Source organism: Atheta coriaria, unplaced genomic scaffold (assembly GCF_025399875.1).
Source record: "Atheta coriaria isolate IRGN ID8LTWV9N9 unplaced genomic scaffold, Caltech_Dcor_3.1 hic_scaffold_7_pilon, whole genome shotgun sequence".
NCBI classification, from domain to species: Eukaryota; Metazoa; Arthropoda; class Insecta; order Coleoptera; family Staphylinidae; genus Dalotia; species Dalotia coriaria.
This window is the reverse complement of record NW_027045449.1, coordinates 12,867,145-12,878,772: the sequence shown is the minus strand read 5'-3', so window position 1 is coordinate 12,878,772 and position 11,628 is coordinate 12,867,145. Positions and strand designations below refer to the sequence as shown.

General features: G+C 35.5%; 1 protein-coding gene across 1 annotated transcript; it reads left to right on the top strand.

Annotated features, from left to right (window-relative positions):
• On the top strand, nucleotides 1-11,372 carry LOC135795931 (matrix metalloproteinase-14-like). The gene is given in 6 exon segments (XM_065307758.1): nucleotides 1-310; nucleotides 7,904-8,027; nucleotides 8,444-8,974; nucleotides 8,977-9,477; nucleotides 9,533-9,880; nucleotides 10,836-11,372. Coding segments are annotated over 6 exon segments (1,713 nt in total). The 5' UTR covers nucleotides 1-223; the 3' UTR covers nucleotides 10,958-11,372.
• Nucleotides 11,373-11,628: the final 256 nt, after the last annotated feature.

Below are 11,628 nucleotides of genomic sequence, written 5' to 3'. Positions count from 1 at the left end.
TACATATCCGCGAGCAGCGGCGTTCGAATCGAAGCCGCGAGACACAACCAACATTTTTAAATCACCAAGAGATTACTCATTTTTAGCGTGTGAATGTGATCATACAGTTGCACGATCTAGAAATATAATTCGAAAAGTCCAAAGTGCGGATGTACTAATTTTTAAACCAGCAAAACAAAAACTTTTAAATTTTTGGAAAGAAGAAAAAATTAAAATAATTAAAATGTGGCTGAGTGTTATATCGATAGTCCTCGTGAGTTCCTTCGTTCACAATGTCCAAGCGGCACCCATCAATGACAATTCAGCACTAGTAAGTTGTGATAATTTTCCTAGTAATTAGTAATTAACTAAATATACAGACAACAGACAACATAACAACAAAACAATAAATTTGTTAGATTGTGAATAATTGTGTGCATCGCGATTTGATTATAACATTCACTTTTTGTAGTTAGTGAGTGTTTTAGTCTCCTGTGAGCAATACTAAATCAATTCTTTAACTTCAGTTACGTGTTTTATTGTTTTTATAGTTTCTGTTTGGTTTTTGTCGTTGTTAAACAATTTGCGTTAGAAAATTACACGTATTAGCAACATGTTCAGTCGGTTAAGGTAATAAACCAACATGGAATAATTGAATACTTATAAAAAAAACGTGTAGGTATTATTAAATCACATAAAAACGATAAAACACGATAAACATATATTTGGTATAAATTTATTTGTATTAATTTATTCACTATATGTGTACAAATACAAATAAATCGTGTGCGTGTAATGAGATTTTCATTGATTGTACTTTCTGCACTGAGCGTTTGAACGCGTTGAATATTCAATGGTGGCCGCCATTGGCGCGCACCAACCGAGCCCAAACGCTTTCGGATTTAAATATGTCCATCCATGTGAGACTAAGGGCAAACACAAATCAAACACAATGAATTAGGAACGTGTGTTAATACATAAGCTCCACCTTGTTGCCTTGTCAATACAAAAAAACATTTATTTCATTTCAAACACAATAAGTGTTCATTTCACTAATTCGTGAAATAGCTCATTACCTGCAGTGCGTTGCAAATATCAAATATATGTCAGGTATATATATCTTATCAGATATCATATTATCAGCCGCGAAAAGAGCGTACGCCAATGTATTTAGCATAGGTACTTGGAACATCGCAGGTTAGGTTAGGTTTATAGGTTAAGTTTTATCGATTAGTTGCTGTTTGTAATTTCTTTGAGGCTAAATTTACTTTGTCGTAGACTCTTTGTTAAACACCGGGTAAATTTGCATTGTGAATTATCAGCATTGGGCTTTATTCACTTTGCCAGACACGCGATGAATTCTCATTTGAATTCCGAGGCGCCAAGTACCTAGAATCCCAGAATATGTAAATGCGACTTTGTGAAATTACAAAAGTTGTAACCTCTTAAACTTACATTCAAATGCAAAGTAAATATTTTTAACATTTTAATAGAACAAATTGCGTTAACTTAAAATTTAATGCTCTATTATTCACGATGAATCGTTTAGGTATGTTTATATCTTATCAGATAAGCGTTTATCTAGCGGGTAAACACGCACGCATCTTTGCTCAACTTGACGTTACTACAATTGAATTTCAGCTAGTTTTTGACGCATCACACCATTTTATGATATTTTGTTGATAGTCTAACTGACTCATTGAATGAATAATAAATTTAATATTTATAAGATACCAGATTATCCTACTAGGAATAGGCACATTGATAGGTTATAATCTATAAAATGCTAAAACCATATTAGTCTAATATTAGCCTGTTTGCTCGTGTATGCTGGGTTGCAACCTGTGCAAACAATACATTATCTTCGACAAACATGCAATTTGTAGCATGAAACATTAAATATATGGCAACAGATTCATTTTTGCATACATCTCGTATAAAAATAGCGCATAGAGAGTAATGGAAGTAAAAATAGTCTAGTGAACTTACCTTACCTTGATACATCACACGCAAAACTAATTTATAACTATAATTATCAATGATTCAATATAATTCTTCTAATAACTTTTATTCACAAATGAATACCGGTTTATATATTGTACGTACTTCTCAAATGACTCTTTATTTTATACTCATCACTCAACAGTTGTGATGGACGGTATTTTGAGGTTATGATGTCTTCTAAGTCATTAGAAATGTTACTTTGGCTGATGACGCACTTAAAAATACTATATAATTTCATTCAGTTTTAGCAGAATTCAATAACTATACAATTAATGTAAAATGTATGAATATTATCTGATTAAACTATGAAAAAATTAAAGGAAAGGAAGTGGTTACCAAACTAATATGTCACACAACCAAACGCATTAAGTATTAAAGAATATTTGACCTATAAAAAGCTGGAAATGTTGTAACTGCTAATTATTTGAAGCTTTTAAATTTTTGAGTTTCCATGAACTGCGTTTCCACATTTGTATTAAATTATTTGATATCGGCGTCATTGGTTACAGGTAACGAATTTAATTATATAAACGCGTTTCCGCGCTCGTGAGCGTAATTAAACGAATGCGAGGATGAGCCATCATTTAGCATGCTGGCTCATCCAAATGAATTCGTAATTGTCACCTTCGTTTAATTCACAATTGCAATCATAACGTAGGTATACAAAATAATTTAACGAGTTTAGTGATTTTGTAGTGTCGAGCTTAATTTGTTTTGAAGATTTATTAAGATTGATGATGACGCAAAGTACAATCAAACTTACTAACAATGTTATTGTCTTATTACTTATAATATTTTCTCTAATTTACTATGCGTTTGTTGTTGATAGCAAAAGTTAACTGTCAAATCCTTGAAGTTCGATCGGAGCTAGCCAGACCTTGATGAAGGTTGCGATGATTTTTCATCGCGTTGGCTTCCGACAAATGAATGTGATACGAATACAGAAAGCATGTAAATGTAATGATTGCTATTGTTATGATTTAATATATTTTTACTGATTGTATACTTTGGAATGGTAAATATTGTCAGTTTATTCCATGCTGATGAATTCTGCGTATAAATTTGACGTTTGAATGGCAACATTTTTTGTTGCTGAACTCATGAATTCGCGTGCAATGCATTAGCTCTGGTTAACCTTTGGCGAACAAATGCAATGTCACATTAGATATTAGATCAAATCTCACAGGTTGGACATTTCCTGTGGAAGAGTGATTTGTGATTGTGCGGGTTCAGGGCTACATTATTACGGGTTTTATTTAACAGAATTAACAAACATTTTATTTGTTATATTAAAATTGTATGTTCTACTAGTATACATGTGAAGTCAAAGCATAGGCACATATGCTTGGTGGGTTGAATATAATACACATATTTTTAGTTAACCTATCACAACATAAGCAGAGACGATAAAAATTCTAATCTATATCTACGTTAAATTTGATAAATGTTTTATGATTAATTTATTATTTTGTGTTTTGTTGCCACATTAATACAAATAAAACCAATGAATCAGTCAGTAAGTAATATCGTAACAATAACTCTATAGCCACGTATTTCGCGAGGTCATCAACTAAAGGTCATTAGTTATTAATATGATACTAGTGTATGTACTTAGTCTTGTGTCTTGACGTCTCGACGACGCACAACACACAGTTTCATCTCTTCCGGGCGCACAAAACAATTGTGAACAAAGACTTATATTGGCGTCAAATGAAAAAAAAAACTTCTAATTAAATTTTTACTGTCATTATTATTTATAATCTATTGTCCGCTAGGTGAAAGGGCTTAAATTATAAACGAAATGTTATTTAACATTGAGAAACTTTTAACTTTCAGTGGATAATCTAATTCTTTCACACAATTTAATTAATTAATAATTACTAGGAGGTCCTTCGTAATGTGGCATTTAATAATAACGACGTTGAACTTGACAGAGTGTAATTTTCACACCCGTTTATTTCCTGGCCGGGTAAATACTTGTGAACTCGTAATTTGTTTATCGAATGCTTTCCTTACGTACATAAATTACTTTCCGAGTGGGTTCATGAAAAATGAACGCTTTCGGTATGGGCGCCCGACTCGTAATGGCATTAATGACAATGGCAATGAACCGCGCCAAGACTCAATGTCAACCTGCACGAACAGTGGTCAACCGAAATGTGTAACTCCACACACAGACACAGGGCAATGTTATTTTTATTTTGGTTCATATTGTATTTATATAGTCTAGCGCAATAAAACGCGTTTGCACAAAAGAATCAACGTGGTTCAACTCCATCAGACCATCAAACTCACCGAAATGTACAACTTGTATGAATTATTCATACGACGTGCATTTGTCACCGCATTATAAATATATTGTCGTATTAAAATTAACAATAAAATGTCAATAAATAAAATTTTAGTGGAGTATTGATGACGCATGTGAATTTACGTTTGATGCACACAAAGTTCGTGTTAATCTAACAATTGTTGAGGTGGAAGGTGGAAGTGTAGCCGCAAGATGGAATTTATAAGGCAAACCGCAAATTTGCAAAAATTGAATCATAGCTCCAAACCATAACGCTATGCTGATTTATGTAAATTTGTAAATGGTTGGCGTACGGTAATTCATGCGTAAACTGTGGGCTAATAGTAAAATCGTAGTAATATGTAATATGAGTAGTGTACAACATTGCTAACTTATGAAATGGATATCAGCAAAGTATAGGAGTGTTGACACTGTGCTTACTTAGTAATAATAAAGTAGCGTGTAGGTCAAGGTTGTGGCAAATATCCAACTACAATTAATGTGATTTTTACGTGTGAAGAGAATATATTTATTTCTGACTATATTTTGCAAATATACATTCTTTATTTGTTGTGCCTAATAACATTGAGAGTCAATTTTGTTATAGAGATATTTTGGACAAGTAATAGAAGGTGATGCAAAAATATAATTTGAAGGGTATAAAATAAGGGATGAAAGTTGGTATCGCAATTAATATTCAATCTCTATACGTTACCATTAAAATTGAACATCGGCGCATAATAAGTTCAAAAACAAGAAAGTAATTAGTTAGATTGCTTCTTATTCAACATGATTCGCGGGCAAATCTAATATTCCATAATTTTTAGTTGTAGTGATGAGTCACAAAAGCAATAAACTAACTACGACAGATATAAAATAAATAATCTAAAATTTCCACTTGAAATGATAAATTGTGACTCATTTTTTAAACAAAATCTCTTGCTACATACATTTTTTTACAGACGTTCTATCGTTATGACTGATTCATCTTGCATACACATAACTTCTGTATTTAATATAACACAAATAGAGGTTCTTAAACATAGCATGCCATGCGTGTTTGTATGTGTTATAAGCAAGATCAAAGCGATGCTGCAAAGTGTAAAGCATTGTTGATTGCTGTGCGTGGAAGCTGTATGACTCGTCACTTGCTCATTTCCTGTGTGCAAACACAACATGAACCGCTAATTCAATTGTAAACTATTCTAAAGCAAACATGAATTCGCTGAAATTAAATAACACCCACTTTGTGTGCTTACCGAATTGAATTTTAAACTAGGCAACTAAATAAACATATTTCGGTGTTGTTTTTATAACCAACTCTTTGATTCCTGTAAATTTATGAATATAAATATATGCAGTTTGTTTGTGATATGTGGCGACGGACGTTGAAGGCCGAAAACAAGATCAGTATGCTTGCGCCCGCCACCCACGCCATAATGACGCCATTAATCGTGAAACACGATGTAAATTGCTTTCCTCAAAGGAGTCAGGAACGGCAGGAATATCGCAAAGGTCGACAATCGACGCAGAAGAGACACACAATGCGCCGGCAACGACCGCGGGACATAAAATGTAATTTTATATGCAGGCGGCGAGAAAAACAATGACTCGGCCTAAAGCAACGCATCGTGTTCACCGCCGCAGTCGCACTTGCATAATAAAAGAAGCAAACGAATAAAAAGAACGCAAACATTCATGATGCGTCGCCGGCTGGAATATCTTCATTTGTTTGTCGGGGCTGTTTGTCCGAATATTGCTAACCTAACCAGAGGAGAGATATTTATTAGGTGCGCCAATGAGATGCGCTGGCACACGGCGGCACCGACACGAAAAATTCCACGTGCGGGGTACGCAAGCAATTGTTAAAATTAAAATTCAAAAGGACGTTTCCGATCGATAAAACACAAACACCGCGATGGCATGCAACATGCGTGCAAAGGTCAATATTAATGTGTCAACAACCACAAAGAAATTTATTGCTAACACATAGAACACCATTATCTGGAAAACATTTTCATATTACTAAACAGTTGAAAGGGTTGGAAAAGTAGAACTTGTTAAATTAAAAGGACAATGAGAGGGAAACCTTGACATTGAAAATAGTGTGCTACCTAATTTATTGCGTGCAGTATATAAAAGTATAGAACATTACTATTATCGACTAAACCTACACGACTCACAAAATGGCCGATATTTCATAAGTTGGTTGCGCAAAAATCGTGTCAGTATGTCGCATGTCTACAGATTGACGCAAATGTTTGAAATTCGGTTGTTGCAGATTTGGGTGTTGCATAAATAACAATTTAGAATAAAAATAAATACATATGCTGTGTTATTATTGATTTGATAGCAAAAAACAACGCAATATTAATATTTACCAATAAAACACACACAAAAACATCTAAAACCATTTATGTATGTTTTATCGATAATCTAAGTATAAAAGTAAGTTATATCTTGGTTGTTTTGCGCCCAAATTATCATTTGTTTATGATAACTTCTTATCTATTTATTAAAACAATGTGACTCATGCAAATAATGATTTTTATGCCATTAATCATATTATTGCCAGATTTCTATACCAATAACAAAAGTAAATATTAAGCATTCAGATAAATTGATATTTTTTATTGTAAACAATTTGGTCGTGAGCACAAGAGATTTTTTTTTTGCATATTTATTGGAATATTTCGCATTGGGTTGGAATGCAGCGATGATGACTATTATTATTATTGGTTATTGAAATTTGAGATCGTGCTATCTTGATGGCTAATCTGCTAAGATGCGCATCATAATAATTCGAAGGTATCCATCCAGGATCTTAAAAGCTTTATTTTGTGAAATGTGACGGCACGCGGCAATAATTCGCACGGAGCGTGCAAAAATAACGATTTAATCATTTCGATCCACACAATTTGTATGCAAATTGGTTAATTATCATTAAAATACTTGTGCTTGACTATTTGTTCAGTATGCATAAATACCAAGTATTTTCTGTTTAAATTCTTTGGTATTTATTTACGTCTCCAATTTCAGGGGTCCAATAATTACTTTTTTGTTAAATTTATTGATTATATTATTATCATACCATAATATGAAATCGATATGTAGACAAATATTTGTCCTGCATTTATACTCTGAATTTTTCGAATTTACACATTTCACCTGCTTGTAATATTATTGTTGGAATCACATTAAACCCACGTGTCATTAAACTACTATTAACATTACTTTTAGTATTGATTTTTAATTAGGTGCTTTTCGTAATAGTTGATAGTTAACCTTGACGAAACAAACTTTAAGAGCTTACAATTGTTTAATAAACAAATTGAACAAATTGATGACTAATTTATTGAAGTGTTGGTGTGTGATATTATCAACAATTAACAGCACACGAATTTTTATGAATGAACACCTAGGACTGACTCATAAGTCGATTACTAAGAAAACAGATTTCTATTAAGCATCATATTACGCACTCATTCATAGACTCACCGTCATGTCTCGCAAAAAAACTTTAAAACTGGTTTTGTTTGGTTTATTGGTGACTCAGCTTTTTGAATATTATAGTATATATTGGTATTTCTAGCTGAATAAATTTATTAAAATGTATGATTTTTATTTTAGTTATATCTCTCACAATTTGGATACATACCAAAATCAAGATTTAATTCGAGTGCCATTGTGGATCATGATAAATTCTCATCAGCCATTGCAGATTTTCAAAGTTTCGCTGGATTAAACGTCACTGGTGAGTAAAATATTGTTTAAGCGTTTATTTCTGACCAGCATATTGCACTTGGGTATAATGCAATAACAAATGTTACTTAATTCAAATTACTCATAGTGTAATAAACTGACGAGTAGTCATAACTTGTAACTATCAGAATATTAAAAATTGTACACTTGGCGAAATTCATGTGGGTGAAGGTTGCGCTAAACGACGGCGACACAAACAAAGAAATGACAAGTGTTACTCATGCAGTTTACACTTTTATTAATAACTGTTGTTGACTGTTGACAAGCTGACAACCGAGAATGCGGAGCCATGTCTTAATAATTCAACATTGATGTTGATGAAATTATATCAACTCGTTATAATATTGGCAACCAAACATACATCAAATTATGTTTATTGAATGTGAGATTAAATTCATGTGATTTCAGGTTCTTTGGACGATGAAACCGTTCAAACTATGAGTCTTCCCAGGTGTGGTGTACAAGATAAAGTCGGTACAGGAAATGACAAGCGTTCCAAGCGTTATGCGCTGCAAGGCAGCAGATGGAAGGTGAAGGACTTGGTGTTCAAAATTACCAAGTATCCGAAAAAATTAAAGCGCAACGACGTAGATAAAGCCATCCAGACAGCTTTCAATGTTTGGTCAAGGTATACAGACCTCACATTCACGCCGTCAAGCAGGGCGCCATCTTCTAGGGTGCACATCGAAATCCGTTTTGAGGCTGGTGAGCATGGCGATGGTGATCCTTTTGATGGACCAGGCGGTACCTTGGCTCATGCTTATTTCCCGGTTTATGGCGGTGATGCTCATTTTGATGCCGAAGAGATCTGGACTATTGGTGAATATAAGGGAACTAGTCTCCTTCAGGTGGCTTCTCATGAGTTTGGGCATTCTCTTGGTTTGAGCCATTCGGACGTGCGAGAAGCCTTAATGGCACCTTTCTATCGAGGCTATGATCCAAATTTCGATTTGATGATGATGATGTACAAGCTATACAGGCATTGTACGGTAAGAAAACGCAAAAGACAAGCAAAGGCGGTGGAAGTCCTTCATGGGGCAGTAGTGATGATGATTCGACCAACAGTCCATCGGCACCTGGGCCTACCAGCAATAAATTATGCAAAGATTCCAAAATTGACACTATCTTTAACTCTCATGACGGTAGGACGTTTGTTTTCAAAGGTGATGAATACTATCAATTGACTGAAGATAGTGTCCTGAATGGTTACCCAAAGAAAATTGCTCAAAGCTGGCCAGGGCTCCCAGGAAACATTGATGCTGCCTTTACCTATAAAAACGGAAAGACGTACTTCTTTAAAGGAAAACAATACTGGCGATATGTTGATAGCAAAATGGACGGCAACTATCCCAAGGATATTAGTGTTGGATTTGCTGGTATTCCTGATGACATTGATGCAGCAACAGTCTGGACAGGAAATGGTAAAATATATTTCTACAAAGGTAAATGATATCACACCCGCCTACCAACAAGTTTCTAATATACAAAATATTTCAGGTTCCAAATTCTGGCGATTTGATCCAACACTGCACCCACCAGTAAAGTCCGCTTACCCGAAACCAATCTCCAATTGGCAAGGCCTACCGAACGGTTTGGACGCTGCCTTCAAGGACAAAAATGGCTACACATATTTCTTCAAGGACAACGCATACTACCGCTTCAATGATCGTGCCTTCGCCGTAGAAAACACCAATCCTGCCTTCCCACGTTCCACCGCACACTGGTGGTTCGGGTGCAAAGAAGCACCACGTGGCACGATAGGTACCCTTGGTTTTATAAGCGAGGCGGATGAGAGCGACGACAGCAACAATTCACCCGGAGACTTCGATAGCTCTTTGGACGCAGGTACTGATCATTTTTCAGGTATCGCTTAACATCGAATTACTAACTACGTATTGTAACCCATTAATGTCGTCTCTCCTCCGCCATTCAGCAAAAATAATTGATTAACGAACTAATTAATCGATTAATTGACAATATGTGTATGTATATGTGCATGCTTTTTTTGTTCTGTTTGCTAACCATCTCACCTTACACTCATAATTATTTTTTCACAAAGTACTTAAACGAGCACTGATTAATTAATTTAGTATGTAGTTATAGAGCCAATTTACAATGTATAGATATTTTCACTTAGTAGTTGAGTTTCTTTTGTTTTACACGCATCACTAGCATGCTAAAGCTGTATATAAGATGCAAGCTGAAATCAATCTAAAAGTTTGGTTATGGTATAATTTAACCAGATTTTGTAAATAGTTTTACGACGACTTGGTTGGACTAAACGTGGACGTGGATATATTCCAGAGTACAAATACCGTCCAGCCAGCGGACATTAGAATTGCGACACATCACACACTCTTATCCATAATCGACAAGAAGTGCGTTCGTTTGATATGTAGGTTGCAACTCTTTATTTTCTAGTTAGTACGCCCACATACCTAGGATTAAGTTATGAAAAAAATCTGGTTGTGTTTTAATTTGAATTATTTACGTTTTCTAAAAATATTTAATTGGTTTACAAACACTTGGATAAAAATGTAAGTTTTTGCTCGTTGCGTAACAAAATTTCCTCATTTGCTCATATTTGGTGGCGTTCGAAATTTATTAATGAGAATAATCAAAATAATAACAACGAGCTGCTTTGGATGTTGTTTTAAAAATAAAAATTCAATTTCGTTCACTGATCACTTTCATTGCTTATGTTACGTTTTTGAGAAGTCACATAATATAATTTGATATGATGTGATGTGTTTGTGGTGTATGTTGGAATAGCTTTGTAAGTAATTTTTGTGTGTTGTAGGTATTTATCACGCGGATGGAGCACCCCGTGCACCCGATTCGGGATCTCATCAACTCGCCGCATCGTGTACCCTTACGGCGATCGTATCGTTTTTAGTACTGTTTTTCCTTAAGTCTGCGTAACACATAAAATGGACGGGCGACGACGTCTCGGTTTCGTTTTGTAAACGACTGACTATTTTTAATAATCGTGTGATCTTAACCCAACACACGTTTGTGCACTTTGGTGCCCCAGTCGGGTTTGGACAACTAACGTCAGGTTAATGTGAATGCGAAGGTGAAGATGTGGAAGAAGAAGCTGGCATCTGATACGTATTATGTGATGTAATAAAATGCTCGATTGGGTCCGGGATGCTAAACATGGTGTGTTCGAAAGTATATATTTTAATACTGCCCTCGGGGGCACGACCAAGTTGTTGCTGTTGTCTCATATGATAGCAAGCAACGATTGATTTGTTAATGACTATTTGTACGACATATTTTTAGTAGGTATTATTAACTCCTGTGTAAATATTAATGAATAAAGAGCGTAAATGAATGCGAGAGCGAGTTTTATTGGGTGGCGGCGCGGTGGAGGTGGCAGGCGGCGGCGCATGAATGGGCCGCTGGCGTTTGGGCGCGACGCGGCCGCCTCAGCATGGGCAGTTGGCCGACGGCGGCGAGAGTGGCAAGACTGGCAGAAGTGAGTGGCGAGTGGCGAGCTGCTGCTGCTGCTACGATCTCACCTGGCCGCGTGGCGAAACGCGTGGCGGCGGCGGAAAGGGCCGAGCGCGGCCGAAGGGGCCGAGAGGCGG